The sequence below is a fragment of the Narcine bancroftii genome, chromosome 3, assembly GCF_036971445.1.
Source record: "Narcine bancroftii isolate sNarBan1 chromosome 3, sNarBan1.hap1, whole genome shotgun sequence".
Taxonomy (NCBI): domain Eukaryota; kingdom Metazoa; phylum Chordata; class Chondrichthyes; order Torpediniformes; family Narcinidae; genus Narcine; species Narcine bancroftii.
In genome coordinates, this window is record NC_091471.1 from 242,664,031 (window position 1) to 242,683,517 (window position 19,487).

The window sequence follows — 19,487 nt, forward strand, 5'->3', positions numbered from 1 at the left end:
AAATGGGAAATTATAGACCGGTCAGCCTGAAAGCATGTTGGCTTTCATAAAGAGGGGATTGGAGTATAGGAACAGAGACGCCCTTCTGCAGTTGTACAGGGCCCTGGTGGGGAAGATATTGGAATCTATCATAAAAGGAGTAATAGCAGAACACTTAGGCAGAAATAATAGTATAAGGGCTAGTCAGCATGGATTCCTTAAGGGTAAGTCATGCTTGACTAACCTTCTGGAATTTTTCGAGGATGTGACAAAGAGGGTGGACTCGGGAGAGCCAGTGGATGTGGTGTATTTGGACTTCCAGAAGGCCTTTGATAAGGTAGCGCACGGGAGTCTAGTGGGCAAGATCAGGGAGCATGGTATTGGAGGTAAGGTGCTGACATGGATAGGAAATTGGTTAAGAAATAGGAAACAAAGGGTTGGGGTAAGCGGGTCTTTTTCAGGATGGCAGGATGTGACGAGTGGAGTGCCGCAGGGATCGGTATTGGGTCCTCAGTTGTTTGTAATTTATGTAAATGATTTGGATGAGGGGATTATTAATAACTTGAGCAAATTTGCAGATGACACGAAACTGGGTGGCGGTGTGGGGTGTGAGGAGGATGTCAGGTAAATGCAGAGGGACTTGGACAGGTTGAGGGAGTGGGCTGCTGAATGGAAGATGACCTTCAATGTAAGCAAATGTGAGGTTATCCATTTTGGGGGCAATAATAGGAAAGCTGAGTATTATTTAAATGGAGACAAGCTAGGGAGTGGGGAGGTGCAAATGGATCTGGGTGTACTTGTTCACCGATCACTGAAGGCTAACATGCAGGTTCAGAAAGCTGTGAAGAAGGCAAATGGCATGATGGCGTTCATAAAGAGGGGATTGGAGTATAGGAACAGAGACGCCCTTCTGCAGTTGTACAGGGCCCTGGTGAGACCCCACCTGGAGTATTGCGTCCAGTTCTGGTCTCCAATTTTGAGGAAGGACATACTAGCTATAGAGGGTGTGCAGCGCAGATTTACAAGGTTAGTTCCAGGGATGGCAGGGTTGACATATGCTGAAAGGCTAGAAAAACTGGACTTGTATCCGATGGAGTTTAGAAGGATGAGGGGGGACATGATTGAGGTATACAAAATTATCAGGGGGATAGACAGGGTGAACTCGGATTACTTGTTCCCAATGATGGGGGAGACGAGGACTAGAGGGCATAGTTTAAGAATACAGGGTAGGCCCTTTAGGATGTAGATGAGAAAGCATTTTTTTACCCAGAGAAGTGTGAATCTGTGGAATGCTCTGCCACAGAGGGTGGTAGAGGCGGATTCGCTGACTATGTTCAAAAGAGAGTTAGATAAGACTCTAGTGGGGAAAGGAGTTAAGGGTTATGGGGATAAGGCTGGAAAGGGGTACTGATGGTAATGATCAGCCATGATCTAAAATGGCGGTGCTGGCTCGACGGGCCGAAGGGCCTACTCCAGCTCCTATTGTCTATTGTCTATTGTAATTACAAAAGTAATTAAAGTGCAAGAGAAAGTGTCTTACCATGCTGTACGTGTAAATTTATATTTAAAATTTAACATTGAGTGGAGGAGCCATTCTAAAAATGGAAGCACATTCTGTTCAAATATTTATTGCATTTAGGGATGCCTTATGTCTGCTCAGTCACAAGGTGTGGGCAACATTGGCAGGGTCAACACTTTGTCCAGCCCCAATGGTCCCTTCAACCTGGTCCACTTGTGCCAAATCAGAGGATGCTGCTGTCAACCCCCATCACAATGGTCAGATGGGAATGTAAGGGAAAGGAAAAGTGACCTTTTGTACACCTAATGGAGCCAAAGACCCATGTTCAATCCTGACCTCCTTGTTTTCTGCATGGAGTTTCCTTGCTCTCTCCATATCTGCATGGGTTTTCTAACACATTGCAAAGACGTTAATTGACCCAGTGTGTAAGTGATAGAATGTGGGGGGGGGGGGTAAAGCTAGAATAAATGTAGGATTAATATAATCGGGTGGTAGATAGGTCAGCATGAACCCAGTAGGCAAAAGGGCCTGTTTCCCATCAATAGCTCCCAAAAATCCACATTAGAGGTATGGATAAGGTAGGCAGCCAGCATCTTTTTCTCAGGGTGGGGGTAGAAAACACTACAGGACATCTCTACAAGGAGGAAAGTTTAGGGGAGACACCAGGGGTGTTTTTTTATACAGAGAGTTATGGGAGCCTGGATTTCCTTGCCAGGGGTGGTGGTGGAGACTGAAACATTAGGGACATTTAAGAGAGTCCTAGACAGGCACATGGATGAAAGGAAAATAGAGGGCTATGAGATAGGGAAGGTTTAGTTTTATTTTGGGGTAGGTATATATAGGATGGCATGGTTAGCGTAGGGTAGCAGGGTTAACGCAAGGTGGCACAGTTAGCACAGTGCTGTGACAGCACCAGCGACCGGCATTCAAATCCGGCGCTATTTGTAAGGAGTTTGTATATTCTCCTCGTTTCTGTGTGGGTTTCCTCCAGGTGCTATGGTTTCTTCCCACCGTTCAAATCATACGAGATTGTAGGTCAATTGGGTGGCATGGGCTCGTGGGCTAAAAGGGCCTGTTACCGTGCTGTATGTCTAAATTAAATATTTTGGTTGGCACAACATTGTGGGTAGCAGGGCCTATACTGTGCTGTATGTTCTACATTCTATAAGCCTGGAGTGGGATATCCTGAAGCAGCTTCAGGTGATGATACATGTGCCCTGAGTAAAATCACAGGTAAAGCCTTCCCTACCATCGAGAACACCTACGGGGAATACTCCATCGGAGGGCAGCGGCAATCTTCTAGGATCCTCACCATCCAGCACACGCTCTGTTCTCGCTGCTGCCATCAGGAAAGAGGTAGAGGTTCCACAAGACTCGCACCAGCAGGTTCAGGAATAGCTGCTCCCTCAACAATAAACTGAATCAGAGACTCATTTAAGAATTCTTACTTTTATTGATTTTTTTTTCATCTATCTCGGTATTACACAGTGTGTTTACATTTCTTTATCTGTTTACATGTGTACGTTGAGTCAGTTTTTTTGCCAATGAGTGGTAATTCTTCCTCACCCACAGGAAAAAGAATCTTAGGCTTTTATGTGATGTCATGTATGTACTCTGACAATAAATCGGGGAAAAAAAAGAGTACTTGGAAACTTAGCTTGAGGATTGCTGGCCTAATAATGCAAGAAGGTGGTGCACGCCACTCAACATATAATAAGGATATGAACTGCTTCTACCTCAGCCAGCTGCACAGTAACAACTTGCCCAGTTCTCACTGAACATGCGCGGCATTGGTAGAGAGATGAAAAGATCCACTTCCCCTGAAAGTAGGGCCTGAGGAAGGTTAATTATGTATTGTATTCTATCTTAATGAACTTCCATTTAATCCCCTCATTTGGAATCCGCTTTACGTTACTATGTAAATAGCCTTTTGTGCAGCAACGAGTATTCTGTATGGTGCCAATCCTTTCAGTGCTGCCTGCCACTCACATGCTACATTACTGTCATGCCAGACAGGGAAATGCAGTCCAATAAAGGCACTTACACTCCAGTTGCACTCCTGTGGAAAGAAGAAAGAGAGCGGGCCATCTTCCATCTTTGCTGAGCTTTCTCTTTGAACCTTGCTGCTCAGTGGCATTCACGCTGGCCTGTTTGCCAACAACTCTGGCTGGAGCTGGTGAATTTTTCTGCAGGTGCTCCCAACCGCATCCCCCCTGCAACTCCGAGGATAGGTCTCTCAGTTCATGCGAGCAGCCTTCAGAGCTTGGAGCAGTGTTTGAATTACAGTTGGGGAAAGGGGAAGGGAAGAGACAGACGGGACAGAAGAACAGATAGGGAGAAACGTTCTTTGATGTTAAGACTGGACGCACAGAGATAATAGAAACGTTTACTTAAAGCTACATGTGCAGATTCCAACAGGGCTTTTTAAGTCATTGCTCCCATTGTACATTGAGTTCACACCTCTCTGTAGCTTCTTCCTGATCCATGCATGGGTACCTCCATACCAGACAGCGATAGAACCCATCAGAACGCTCTCCACAGTGCACCTGCAAGAGTCTTTGGTGACAAACCAAATCTCCTCAAACAGCTCACAAAATATAGCCACTGGTGAACCTTCTTCATGATGGCATCTTTAGATTGTTGGTCTTTAAATGCTTTATACGTTGAGTACAATAAATGTACAGAGTACAGAGGTTCTGATAACTCAGTGGTTAGAGCACTGGTCTTGTAAACCAGGGGTTGTGAGTTCATTCCTTGCTGGGGTCTCATTTCTGTGAGGGGCGCTTGACAAAGTGGTAATTCTCTGTTTGCCTTATGGTAGACAAAGAATTTCATGTATGTTACATTCTAAGTGTGACAATAATGGAATTTTTACCATTACATACATGAAATGACATCACATACAATCCTGAGATTCTTTTTCCTATGTGCGAGGGAGAATTACCATTTATTGGGAGTGCAAAAATAAACAGTACACAACTTACATAAGTAAACAAAATAAAAAATTGTAAACAAACTGACTGCATTGCAGAGAGAATTTTAAAAAATCAATAAAGTGCAAAAGTACGAGTCCTTGAATGAGTCCCTGATTGAGTTTGTCGCTGAGGAGTCTGATGGCGGAGGGGGTAGCAGCACCTGCTGGTGCGAGTCTTGTGGCACCAGTACCTCTTTCCTGATGGCAGCAGCAAGAACAGAGCATGTGCTGGTTGGTGTAGGTCCTTGTTGGCTGACCAATGCTTTGGGCCTTGCCCCTCATAAGGTACGTGACGTGAGAATCAAGCACACATCAGATCTCTGCGTAGCAAGAAAGATCTGATCGCACAGGAGACAGTGTGGAGCAGCCTCCCCCTCAGTTGGGGGGGAGGGGGTCACAGCACATTGAAGTAAAACCCTTGTTTTCTTTACACTTCACCTAACATAAACATTTTTAATGTTTTTTTCTCGGTAGGCAAGAAATACAAAAGAAACCAGAACTTGCCTGCTTCACAGGGAAGGGGGCCCAAAAACTTTGAGCAGAGTCCTCAGGAGGCCATAACCGTAAAAAGGTTAAGAATGGCTGCTGACGTCGCACAGGTGTTGCTGGAGTGAAAAATTGTAGTTCTGAGGAACTATTGGACAACTAGAGTTAGAAAGTGAGGAAGCTGAGGACAGGCTTAATTGTGGTGTGTAAATACACCATCTAGAATGTACCTGTTTCCTTGGTAGAGAGGTTAAAAAAAAACTAGGGGCAAGGATTGAAAGAAACTAGCAGACGGAAAACGCAAAAGATGAGGAAAAGATTTTCATTCAGAGCTCTGTGGGACATAACTTGAAAGCGTAGAAGAGGGAGAACTCCCTCTCGACTGGAGGATTCTCTGCTCTTGCCAAACACTGCTTGGATGTGTACTTGAAGATGTGTGACTTGCAAAATGACAGACCCAGTGTTGGGAAGTGGGAAATAGGATTAGGGTGTCCCTTGCAATGTGACATGACCTCCTGCTGTGTCAGATTTTCTCTTGACTGTTTACTTCTCTGTGTGTGATGTGTCAATCCAACAATTTCCTGTGTTCTCACCTCCAGGATTTAAAGGGACCTACTGCCAGATTGACATAGACGAATGTGAGAGTAATCCATGTGTCAACAATGGTGCATGCATGGACATTGTCAATGGTTTCGTTTGCAAGTGCCCATCAGGTAAGGATTAATCCGATCAGATCCCATTTAGTCATGTAATAAAAAGAAATGTAATATTACATAAAATTGCCTTTAGTCTTCCATAAGGCAAAGATTTGCCCTTAGCAAATGTTACCCCTTGCAGTCAAAGAAAGAGAAGCAGAAGAGAGTCCCCCCAGAGTCACTGAGTGTCCATGGATCCCCCCCATCGCTCCTACAGCCTCTGCAAGCACAAGACTGAAGTTCTGTTCAAACCATCAACAACCCGAGCCCAGAACCAACACAATCAGGAAGCCTTCAGCGCCCAGGGTCCTTCGGGAGCTCTCCTTGTCCTTAGCTCCCACTTGAGCCCCTGCTCCAATACCTGGTACTCATGAGCCAGCCTCCAGCAACGTACAGCCTGGTTTGAGTTGACCTCAAGTTGCCTGATTGGGCTCCTCGCCTGTAAGTCGCCAACAGCTCGCTGCCTGTGAGTGTCCTTCAGCCGCAGGGCCGCCACCGTGGTCACTGCCCTTAGATTTGTCTCCTCTGCTTCTCCTTCTCAATGGCGGGGGGTGGGGTTGTTCTTCCTGTTGCTGGTGCCCTGCATCAGTCCACTGCTCCCTCAGAGCCTACAATCCCTTGTGGCCGCTGCCGTACATAGGCACCGTCATCTCGGGCCCAGACCCCGCAGTCTCAGGATTTTAAATAAAACACCATTGGCTCCTTTAACAGGCCGTTTGAAGCCTGTATGGAGCCGTTGGCTGAAGGACATGGCAGTAGAACCCTGTGGAGGAGCACTGAGCCTCAGCTTTTCATGGGTCTGCACCAGCGGCAGCTCTGCCATTATAGCTGCTCCAGCAGTGCTGCCATTTAATATAGCGAGATCACACAAACAGCAAAACGACGTTGGCCATATAATTCTTCCACCAGTTGGCGAGCTCCTTCACTCTTCCTCGGAATCCTTTACACTTTCTTTTAGGCAAATGTAGCCTCAGTTTAATACTTGATCCAAAGCACAGTACTTTCAATGCAGGCTTCCTCTGGATTTGACTCCATGACCTTGTAGAAGCAAAGGCGTTGCCCACTGAGGAACTGCAGGCAGGGAGGGGATATGGTACTGACACATGATCAGTCCTGGATTTGATGCAGTTAACTCACTCGAGATGGGACACTCCATGGATGGAGATGGTAGGATTCACTCAGAGACCATGGTTGCCTTACTAGTGACAAGTGGGAAGTCTCAGATCTGAGGGATTGGGGTTAGCTGTAGTTAAATCCCCAGCTCATTAGATTTATTCAGGAGGTATTCAGACTAGATTTCAAATTTATTGTCACATTCATGACATCACATACAGCCCTGAGAATCCTTAATCCTGCGGGGGTGGCAGAATTATCACTAATTGGTAGTGCAAAAAATAAACTGCACATGTTATAAAACTTATAAACAAAGAAAGAACTGTAATCAAACTGACTGTGCAAGACAGAGAACAAAAAGAAAATCAATAAAGTGCACAAGTCAGAGTCCTTAAATGAAGTCCCTGATTGAGTTTGTCGTTGAGGAGTCTGACGGTGGAGGGGGAGCAGCTGTTCCTGAACCTGGTGGTGGGAGTCTTGTGGCACCTACACCTCTTTCCTGATGGCAGCAGTGAGAATAGAGCGTGTGCTGGGAGCCACCATGCCAGTTTTCCAGTTATTCAGCTTCTCAGTTATTCAGTTTACTCCCATGTTTTTTTTTTCATATGCAGTAAAATCCCTGGTATCCAGCACCTATAGGGATTGATAGATGCCAGGGAAGTGAATTTTCCAGTTGCTTGGGATTGCTTGTTGCATAATTTGCAAAATAACGGTGAGGCGTGCCAAGTTTAAACTTTTGTAATTTTTACCTGTTTATTTTCCACTTTTTTTTTGCTGGTTATTTAAATTCCAGATAATGGGTATTTTACTGTTTTGATCTAATTTGCTTTGGTAATTTTACCTTCATTCCCAATGCCTCTTCAGAGATCTTGAAAGCCACAGTGTGAAGATTCCTCAAACAATTTCTGGCTGTTAATCTGTTATTTTCAATCTGTGTCGTCAAGTTTGAAATCCACCCCCCCCCCCCATGAAAAACAAGTTTTACGTTGTGTATCCAAACCCTTCATTTTGGTCACACTAGTAGTTTCCCCTCAACCTCCTCTGTTCAAAAAAGAAACCTGTCTTTTCCAAAGTCTATTAGTATAATCTCTTGCCCCTTTCCCCACTTAGGAAAACTGCACAATGGGAAGGACTGTTTCTCTCAATCTATTCTTCATTTTCCTACCCCACCTTCCATTTTTTTCCTCCTCACCCTCTTTTACTCACGCTCTTTCTCTCTCTCTTTCCCCTTCTCCCTCCCACCCTTTTCCACTTTCATCCTGTCCCTCCCCATCTCTCTCTTTCTCTCTCTCTCTCCCCCACCTTTCAGCAACCTGGAATTATTTGATTTTGACTGGGTACAAAACATGCTTCAAAGCAGAACACTTGTCCAACGTAACCCTATGATGTGGAGAAATGGGAGAGAGAATTAGCATGGTGGTTAGCACCAACGCTAATGCATCGCCAGTGACCCGGGTTCGAAACTGGCACTGTCTGGAGTTTGCACATTCTCGTGTTTGCCTGGGTTTCCTCTGGATGCTCCGGTTTCCATCCTCCCTCCAAAGATGTACCATGTTATAGGATAATTTGGGTATTTGGGCGGTAAGGGCTCGTAGGCCGTAAGGACCTGTTACTGTGCCATATGTCCATCTCCTCGTGAAATAAAGTTCAGAACCATGGTAGAAAATTTAAGGGAAAGGTTTTTGTAAGCTCTGCAAAAGGGCCATTTGGATTTTTCTTTCAACACAAGGAAATGTCACAGTGAACATGACTGACTTTGTCTTGAGTCCAAGGTACAGTTTATGATTTCCATGGTGAAGTGACCATAGAAATATTATCTGAGGAATGCAATTGGATATGGTTAGATAACATTAGATTAAACAAAATGTTGGGATCTTTCAGGAGACGTGATATGGTGCTCACTGCCATTTATTTCCCTGAGAGATGTCTAGGTGCACTTTGGGGTGTCATATTGAAGCAAGGCAAGAGGCAGGATTGGAAATAGCCTGACAGCATTCATGATTCAATTTATTATCATAGTCATGAAGGTGTCATATTACATGGAATTTCTTTTTTCTTGCTGCAAAGCAGACAGATTCTCCTCTGGCAGGAATTGCCTAAGCGCCTCTTACAGTCAGAGAAAGAGAAGCAAAACAGAGTGCCTCCAGAGTCATGTGGCGTTCATAGATTTGCCTCCAGCACTTCCCCAGCCCCCGCAGCCACACAGAGTCCAGTCCAAACCATTGGCAACCCGAGCTCCGGATCCCAACCTCCGACACCATCAGGGGCCCTTGCGCACCCTCGGCACCTCTTCGCATCCTGGTTGCAAGATCTGGTGCCCCTCCAGCCAGCTCGAGCCAGACACCAGCAGTCCGCAGCCCGACGCGAGTCTCCCAACAGCAGTCTCCAGCAGCCCACAGGTTCCTCACCTCGAGTCGCCAGCCACCCACTGCATGCATTGGTCCCTCAGCCGTAGAGCCCCCTCACTGGTTCGCTGCCATGGTCAAGTAAGATAGAATCTTACCTCATCTCAGAATCATTGAAGTTATACAAGTTTATTTATCAGCGGATTTGCACAAATACAATCCGATGAAACAGTCCTCAGTGCAAAACGCTGCAAACATACGTAACACACATACAGACAAACGATACACGTGCTCAGTACTTGGATACAAAATATTAAAATCAATAAATATTACTGTTAAATAAGTAGTTGTATCATGGGTGGTCTGTACAAGCAGTTCATCAGTCGTTCAGCATTCTCAGTGCACGTGGGAAGAAGGTGTTCCTCAGCCTGGTGGTTCTGGCTCTGGTACTCCTGCATCTTTCCCAACGGGAGTAACTGAAAGGTGCTGTGCGCAGAGCGGTAGGGGTTTGCGAGCCCCTTTTGGATAATGATTCCAGTAAATACCATCAATAGGGAGGGGTAGGGAGACTCCAGTGATCTTCTCTGCTGCTCTAATGGTTCCTGTGGATTGACCTCTGATCCCAGTGCTCTACAGATGGAGCTGGTCAGAACACTCTCGATAGAACTCCTGTAGAAAGTTGACAGGATGGTGGATGGTAGCCTCGCCCACTTCAGTCATTTCAGGATGTACAGTCGCTGTTGCGGCTTCCTGACGAGTGAGGAGATGTGTGTCCAGGATAGGTCACTTCTTAAGTGGACTCAGAAGAATATTTCTACTCTGTCCACTGAGCTATTGTGTAGTGGAGGGTGGTCTACAAGGAAGTAGACCATTTGGTCTACACTGACCACTCAAATCCAACATTAATCCCACTTTACTTTCTCCATATTCCCATCATTATTTCTTAGCACCCAATGGACCTACCAACCTGGAAAGCGGACGAACAAGGGTGCACGGATGAAGCCCACATGGTTACAGGGAGAAAGTGCAAACTCCACACAGACAGCAGTGAGGATCAGGATTGAACTCAGGTCACTGGAATAGTGAGCTGGCAGCTTTACTATCACCCAGAGATGGGGCAGGAGACCATTTGTACCTGTGCTATTTTAGCTCTTTAGTTCTCGCAAAGGCCATTTGGCCCTTTTAGTCTGTGCTGAAACATCATTCCACTAGTTCCACTGACCTGTACCAATTCCACAACCCTCCGGACCTCTCCCATTCAAGTATCTATTCAATTTATTTTTAAAACTTAAGAGTGAGCCTGCAATTTTCCCCTGCAATATTTTCCTTTCCAAGCACTTAACATTGGAAACTACAATTAAATCTGACTTCTCCACCCATTCAGGCATTGCATTACAGGTCAGAACAGCTCACTGTATGAGCAGTGATTCCCACCCACCCTACACGATTCACCACCGATTGATGTTGCTGTTTTAGTGACACCAAGAGAAATGGGCTTTTGACGCTGAGTAGCTGAACCTCGACTATGCAAACAAACAGTGAGAGGTTCACATGTAAATGATGGTTACATTGCATTTCTGTGTGCAAAATGCTTCCCATTCATAACCCTCCTGTAGTTTCAGGCCCATCCTAGTGAATGATTACTCACTAGTTCAGCATATTTCTTGATCCAGAGCTCTATTTTATCAATGTGTTGCTGAAGTTTGAAGATGTTTATCAGAAAACTTGAAGAATTGCACTCATTTGTGGTACTTGCTCACATCTATCAAGAAAGTTTGCAGATGATGTGATTGTAGTAAATACACAAAAATGCTGGAGAAATTCAATAGGATCATGAAGTGTTCTTTATGTAGCAAAGGCACAGAACCATGTTTCAGGCCTGAGCCTTTGGGTAGAATGGGTTGGTAGATGGGACCGTTTTGGTTAAAGCAGATTGTTAGATGGGACCACCTTGGGTGGATCAGATTGGTAAATGGAACCGCCTTGGGATGAGTGAACTGGTAGATGGGACCGCCTGCCAAAAGCAGATTGGAAGATGGGACCACCTTGGTTAAAGCGGATTGGTAGATGGGACCGCCTTGGGTAGAGTGGCTCTGACAATGCAAGAGATCTACAGCATTGCACTATAATGCCATCTTTCCATCTCTGTACATTTTGGTACAATATAAAACAACTGCACGCATTAATTTGGTCTCCAAATCTTCCCATGGTGCAGGAGCTCTTCACGGGAGTTTTTAAAAACAAAAATCACTTTTCAAGATCTTGTCTTTGCATGTAAATGATACTATCCCACCCTAACTGCCCTTGGTGAGGTGATGGTGAGCTACCTTCTTGAACTGCTCCCACAGTGCTGACAGGAGAGATTTCTGGGTCCCAGAATGTCTACTCACCTCTCCCACCAAATCTTTTGGTCACCTCACACAATAGACGGGATGGAGAGTTGGGGGAAAAAAATGGCAGTTGGAGTTCAATCCCATGGAGATAAACTGTGAAGTAATTCATTTTGGAAGGTTGACTTAAAGGTGGAGTACTTGGTTAATGGCAAGATTTTTAACAGCATGGAAGTACAGAGGGACCTTGTAGTATAAATCCATAGATCTCTCATGGTCTCCACTCAGGTTAATAGGGGAGTTCAGAAGGCTAATGGTGTGCTGGCCTTCGGTGACTGAGCTTAAGAGTTGTGAGCTAACATTTCAGCTCTGTAAAACTCTGCTTTGACCACACTTAGAATATTGCATTCATTTCTGGTTGCCTCATTACAGGAAGGATGTGGAACTTTAGAGGATAGTGCAGAGGAAATTTGCCAGGATGTTGCTTGAAATGGAGAACATGTCTTATGAAGCCAGGTTAACTCTTTGGAGCAAAGAAGGTTTGAGAGGTGACTTAATAGAGGTCTTCAAGATTATGAGAGGCACAGGGTAATAGTACAAACACCAGAGGACATCTGTATAAGGTGAGGGGAGATGTCAGAGGTAATTTTTTTATGCAGAGAGGTGGATGCCTGGCATGCATTGCCAGGGGCGGTGGTGGTGGATCCTGCAACATTAGGATCATTCAAAAAAAGACTCTTAGACAGGCACATGGATGAAAGAAAAATAGAAAGTTATGGGTGTGAGGAAGGTTTAGATTGTTGAGTCAGCACAACAACAACCGTACACCTCGATCGTGCCACATTTGGCTTGATAGCATTTTGAAGAGATTCCTCGGTGATGCCAAGGATTGGAGTTATATTACATTCAATTATGGAGAAAAGATGTTCTATAGGCCTTCAAGAGGTCTGAGGGGAGTTTAAAATTTTCACAGTTCAAACTGACTGGTTAAGATTCTGCTCAAAACAGGTTAGCGACCTGATGATCAAATTGCAGATAAGAAAATATATTGTATAACGTTCTATCATCTTTTTAACCAATGCAATCCATCCTCTGTGTGCTGTTTTTGGTAGGTGTTTAACCAGAGAGAGGGAGAGAGAGGGAGGCCTTCAGAATAGACCTCACCAAGTTTTCTTGTAACTCTGAGGTTATTCAGAGGTCAGAGTGCAGTATACCTCAGCCTGTCCTTTGAAGAAGCTCTCTGTTGGTGGCTGATTGACAAGAGGGGCCGTGTCTGTTATCTCCTTGAGACAGACAATGTCCCAATTGTTCCGAGGGCCTCTGCTCCCCTCGCTTGAGAAGTAGCTGCCCTTAATGAGAGGGAGGCTCAATTCTTTTCAGCGCAATTTACATTTGGGGCAGACACAGGGCCCCTCGTAGGCTGACGGCGTCTCGCATGCAGCCATTGATGGCCTGCCTGAAGGAGCAGCACCTCAGAATACAGCTGTCAGATTCAGTCAGTTTGCCCAGTGCCCTCTCTCCTTTCCCATTCTGAACTGGCAATCTGCTTTTCCTTTCTAAACTGACACAGCCGCACAGTGACAGAGAGCTCCAAAATTTTCTCAGTGCATTTTTGTTCTTGCTATTCTCGCAAGATGCGGAGTAGAAGCTTTGGACGTGAATTGGGGCATTCTGTCAAAATTCCCTCCAGCTAAATAGCTGCTCAGTAGTATTGCGATGTTGGTGGCAGGTGGGAGGCATTTACATCTGCAAATATCCCTCTCTTCTGTTCCCCCACATCTTGTCCTTTTCTTATGTCGTAGCCCATGATGTACCTGAACCTCTGAGGCATTCCTTGCCAGCATGGGATATGGCCCAGGTTACCCGTTCAACATTGGCCTTGAGAAGAATCTTTCCCATTGAAGGAAAGATGATTCTTAGCTCAAAAAAATTGATTCATGGCGGGTCAGATGAAGTCCTATGATACAAAATACCAACATTCCTTTGATCATCTGCAGAAGAAGCTCAAGAGTATTTAGGGGAACTGTACTTGTGCCCTAATTCAACAGACACCCTTCTGTCCCCACTGAGCATATTTAAATTAAAGCCTTGTTTTCTTTCCACCTCACGGATCGTAAATATTTTAATTATTTTTAATGTAGTCAGCAGGCGAGAAGTACGGAAGAAACCAAAACTTGACTGCTTCACAGGGAAGGGGGCCCATAAACTTTGAGCAGACTCCTGGGGGAACCATAGCTGAAAAAGAGGTGGAGAATCACTGTACAGAATGACTCTTATTTTCTCTGACACACATGCAAAACATTTCACATTATAATCCTGCTGGTTTACTGATAATTGACAGAGGGCTCTATAATTTTGAGGTCAGCTCATTAAACATTGACTCCAACCAAATACCTCTCAGTCTCGTGTTAGCTTGTGGCAATTAGCAAAGGCTCCCAGTGGTACCTGATCCGATCCCTCCTCCCCACCACTTCATGTGTAATGTATTACTTCCCCAATTCATGGGCAGTGAGTTACCTGAAAATACATTGTTAATTGTGCACACTAGCTGAAGGGTTGTCCCACAGCACAGAAGGGCAGATTATATTAAAGCAGAGGTTCGCAAACTTTCTTTCCCACTCACATACCACCTTAAGTAATCCCTTACTAATCACAGAGCACTTATGGGAGAGGGCTTATGTCAGGGGCTATGTGAGTGGAAAGAAGAAATTTGAAAACCACTGTATTAGAGCATGATACATCTCGGTTTTTTGGGCATTGGTTAAGGTAGGGATCATGGCAGATGTCAGGGGTTATGGCAGTGCACCGAGTTGATAGTGCACCTCTGGGACCCTTGAGCCTGGACTTCATAGCCGACTCCTGGGAACACTGTGGTCTCTCATCCAAGGTTGGTCTGGTTCCCTGCCGAGATGCAATAAAAAACCTGAGAGTAAAAACAAGAAAAGTAGAGTTTTGGATTTTGTCACCTAGATCTGTAGCCTGGGTAAATTTTGTGTGCAAGACTCATTTCAGTGATCAGGTGAATTTCAGAAATGGAATATTTGCCCCCAATAATTGGAAATCTGAACATGCCCACAAAAGAGAGAATTCTTTCAATACCGCTACACACCATCAGCACTGCCCTGCCGTCCAGAGGTAAAGCACAAAAGTATACAGGCACCGTGTTTGAAGTAAAAGCATGACACTGGAGAAATGCAGCAGGTCAAACAGCGAATTTTATGTAGCAAAGATGTAGCAAATTTTATGTAGTAAAAATACATGACCGACATTTCGGGCTTAAGCCCTTCATCAAGGTATCAAAGTGCAAAAAGAAAAACAGCGCAGTGTTTCTCTGCCCAAGAAACTCATACTCTTATTTGGTTTCAGACCATTTAGTTGAATTAAATGGCAGCTTAATTTTTTGATTATATCTTGAAGATGTCTATTTGAAGAACTTCAATGTTCCATATCAAGTAATAAAAATGTAATATACACAATTAACGTTTTCGTGGCGTAAAGGCCAACAAAGAGCATTGCCCGGCGCCCCCAATAATGAGGAAGAGAGGCAAAAGGGAGTCCCTTCAGAGGCACTGAAGTGGCTTTGGATTTGTCTCCAGCACGTCCACAGCCGACCATACTCCCATTGCATCCATTGGCAACCCATATACAAAAAGGTATGCAGACCTCGTCCACTAATCCCTATCGATCATGTGACTTCATCATGTGGTGACGCAGTGTTAATTTACTAGCCTGGGCTAGTATTCGGGATATCTACTCCATTCTCCCACCCTTCCCTTCCCCTTTGTCTTCTTTCCCTCAGCTCTCCCCCCTCTTCCTTCCCCGAGCCATCCCTCCTCCCTCTTTATGCTGCTATGCCCTCCCTCCCTTATCTACCTATTACTTCCTGTCTGTGGGAATGTGCTCCTCCCACTGCCCCCCTCCCCCTCATTTTGTTGGATGCCTGCTGACATTTTTCCATACCTTGAAGCCCGAAATATTGGTTATCTATCTTTGCTATATAAAGGACACTGTATGACCTGCTGAGTCTTCCCAGCATTGTGTTTTTACTAGTGTTTGGGATACCGGAGTGTGAACCGCACCATGTCCTCTTGACAAATAAGTTTAAGTTATTGAGTTCAAGAAAGTTAAATTCATCCTAAGGCTGTGTCACTGAAGGCTCTTTGAGGTGGCCAGAATACCCCGATGTAAAGCCGCATATTCTACCCCGATGCGGCTCTCGGGGAACCCACCTGAAAGAGCAGGAGGTGCCTCCGAGGTGCACTTTCGAACCCTCCTCCGGCAGGGATAATCGCCGGAGCACTGAAGTCCTCCTGGGCACCTGAATGCAGCCACCTGAAAGCAGCTGCTAAGGGGCGGGCTGATGGGGTTGCAGTGGCGTCATCAGCCCGAGACGCTTGGCGTGAATTTGGAAACACAGTGTGCAGGCAGGGTATTTCCAAGGATTTGATATACGGCTCCCGTATAGCTGTTCCTTTCAGGTGGACAGCGCAGCGCTTTCAGGGCTGCCACCTGAACAATGATTCCAAAACTCTGCATCTGCTTCTGCAGGCGCAGAATGCATCTGATAGTGGCTTGAGATAAAGGAAGGCTAGTGTGCTTCAGGGGCAGAAATCTGCTGTCCTCAGTTGGTCTGGATTGTAGGGAGAAAACAGAGAAACTGGAGAGAGGGAGACAGTTAATGGGACCCATTAACATGGCAGCCAATTTGCTCATGGCGTGGTCCATCGGCAGGGAAGAATGGGCAAATAAATTTAAAAAAATATTTTATTTTAATTTTACCAAGACTCATGTAGAACATTATTACATACATCTCTACAGAGACTTGTGCGATTGCCCAAACCTCACCCCACTCCCCCACCCCAACTGCTATCATAAAAAAGAAGGGGTGGTTGAGCAGATTTTCATTAATTAGTCCATAGCTTCATCTTCAGGAATTCAATGCTATTAACCTAACTATATTCACTTAAACCTTTTTGGGGAAGTGATCATCCATCCCCACTGACCTGCACCCAGTCCTTATCCTTCCGTACCTCTCCCATCCATGTACAGTCAGTTTGTTTACATGTGTTATCTGATTACAGTTCTTGGTTCATTTACAGGTTTTACGCTGTGTACAGTTTATTTTTTGCACTCCCAATTAGAGGTAATTCTAATGTGTCTGCAGGAAAAAGGAATCTCAGGGTTGTAAGTGATGTCATGTATGAACTCAGAAAATAAATGTTTTATGGCAAATTGGGGTGAGGCTGGAAAATGGAATTGATCACAAGATCAGCTCGTTCACAATCTTGATTGAATGATGGGCTGTTCAGCCAGCTCCAGCTATGTATTATGTTAGAGGAAGGGATGTTAGAATCTGCCAGTAAGTCTGACTGAGGTCAGTAAGTGGTTAAAGGTGAACCCGCTCAACACCACTGGGCTTGTGGCCTGCCCTACCAAGGGGCACAGGAACAATTGGCCATTCAGCCCCTTGATCCTGTCTGGCTGCTCACCGTGGAGACTGGCAGCAGGGAACACTGACCTCCTTTCTTCCTTTCGTTCTGCAGGTTTCACTGGAGCAATGTGCCAAATTGACGTTGATGAATGTGCGAGCACTCCATGCCAGAATGGGGCCAAGTGCATCGACCGGCCAAATGGATATGAATGCAAATGTGCAGAGGGTGAGTTTTACTGACCTCCTTGCAGTCAAACCCTTGGACTGCGTACAGCCAGTTGTCTCAAACACCAGGCATTCACTGCACTCCCTGACAATTTAGCGGATCCTCAGTGCAGTTCTGTTTGCACTGCCACCCATGACCAAGTGATCCAACTTTGTACATCAATTACCTGAAGAACAGGGTGTTTGAAAAATTGCAGCCCAGCTTCTTTGGAGCTATTGTCAGGGACGGAAAATTATTTTACTCCATAACATTGCCAATAAATGAGCTAAATGTTGCGGAAAATAGCTAAAGTTCTAAATTCCATCCCACGTTCCCCAGGGCCCTGGATTGGCATGGATCTCCCTCCGTACCTTCCCCAATAGAATGGACTGTGAGTCCCTTGTGGGGAGCAGAATCAGAATTTATTGCCATGAACATGTCACAAAATTTATTGTCTCGCAGCAGCGTCACAGGGCAAACATTTATATAAACCACCATATAAATTAAATAAAAATAGTGCAAGAAACAGAGAACAAGACAAAGTATAAGGCAGGGTCTGCGATTTATTGTTCATTCAGGAGTCATAGCAGTGGAGAAGAAGCTGTCCTTGTGAAGCTGAGAGCTCGTTTTCAGGCTTTTCCCCCTGGTGGCAGTAGAGTGAAGAGTGCAGGGCCTGGGTGGTGGGGGTCCTTGAGGATAGAGGCTGCTTTCTAGAGACACTGCCTCTTGTAGATGTCCTCGATGGAGTGAAGTCTGGTGCCCGTGATATCGCATGCCGAGTTAACAACCCGCTGGAGTTTTTCAATGTCCTGAGTGTTGGCACCTCCTTACCAGGCAGTGATGCAGCCAGCCAGAATGCTCACCACCCAACACCTGTAGAAGTTTCTGAGAGTCTTTGGTGGCATATCGAATCTTTTCAAACTCCTCACAAAGTATAGTTGGCGAGCTGCCTTCGTAATTGAAATGAAAACAAGGCCCAATTCCCTTCTGATCCTGTCCACAAACCAGAGAGATGTACAGATGCCTTTAGTTTGGAGTGCTCCTCCCGTCATTATTAAAGCCAGCACAGTTCTCCTCCCATGAATCCCTTGTGCAAGTCTTTTCATCTTATTGCACAGCTCAACTTTAAACTTGACAGGTCAAAGTGCAAGGGGCACCAAAATAAAACTTCAACTGTTTATATTTATCCTCCCACTGTTATTTCAGTGATGAAATCGTTCAAGGATAACCTGCCATAAAATGTGCCTGCCTTTACTCAGGTGTCACAGTGGAGGAAACAGGAAGCAAAATATTCCGTCCCTTCAATGAACTTGGGCCCGGATATTAAAGACCTTTCAATTATTTGAAATCCAGGTTTAAAACGAAGGTCCAGTCAAGGGGTTAGAGAGAGGCTTCTTGTGTTATTTTTCAAGAAGACCTTACATTTATATACAGGCGAACGGCAGCAAAATCAAACCCTATGTGTCGACTGACACTAACAGGGGCTTTGAATAGATAAAGCTGCATTGTTCAGCCAAGCCTGATTAGTATTCACAGGATCTAGACCCAGGCACCAGGGAAGCCTGTTGGATATGATGTCTATTGTGCAGGCAGCTCATAGAATATTCTGACGAACAATAGCAGGTTTGTGCAATTTTTCCATCCCCTTATTTTTTTTATCTGAGAGACTCCTCCGATCAGTTCAGAGGTGATGCGTGGAATGAATGTGAGAACCAGTTTTCCTGTACATTTATGTTAGACTGCAGCACACAGATGACAGACAAATATAAAACCCATTTATAAATAGGTTAAGAGTAGTTGTGACTTTAGATACATAAAAGTTTCTAACTTATTGAGTAAATCATAAGTGGTTGTTGAAGTGCTCAAAACCACACACATGTAGACAAGACTCTGGTCTGAGTACAAAATGGGCACTAAGAAGACACATTTAATGCCTGTAAAGCCACATGGGATGAAGAGAAGGAAGAGGGTTGATTTGAATTATTTATTGTGTCACATGTACTGGGATACAGCAAGAAATTTTGTTTTGAGTGCTGCCCAGGAAAGTCAGTTCGTACTCATATATAGTAAAAACACAATGCTGGAGAAACTTGGCAGATCAAACAGTGCATTTACCATGACTTGGCCTCACAAACGAAGATTTAGGAAGAGTCGTAGACGTGGACATGCCCCTCGAGCCTGCACAACGGATTTTTTAGGTGGAGTGCAGTATACGCAGTACTGACCCCACCTTTTACACCTGGGGTTTATTTGTCAAGGTCCAGCATGCTGGGACGGTGATAGCCAGGTCCTCGAATCGCATGTGTTACGTCAAAGTGTCCTTCTCCTAGATGAATGGCCTGACAAGGCTAACGAGCTCCATCTGCCTGGGTTTGAAATCAAGAGTTTTCCATCTCTCAGGTTGGCTACC

The 19,487-nt window shown here is 45.0% G+C and overlaps 1 protein-coding gene across 2 annotated transcripts in view; it reads left to right on the forward strand.

The window, feature by feature from the left end:
- The window catches only part of notch3 (notch receptor 3), a 298,038-nt gene that overhangs the window by 215,478 nt on the left and 63,073 nt on the right, over positions 1 to 19,487 (forward strand). For both annotated transcript variants that reach the window (XM_069927329.1, XM_069927328.1), the window contains exons 9-10: positions 5,558 to 5,671; positions 16,985 to 17,098. In XM_069927329.1, coding sequence (XP_069783430.1) covers positions 5,558 to 5,671; positions 16,985 to 17,098 — 228 coding nt within the window. The remainder of the gene's footprint in view (positions 1 to 5,557; positions 5,672 to 16,984; positions 17,099 to 19,487) is intronic.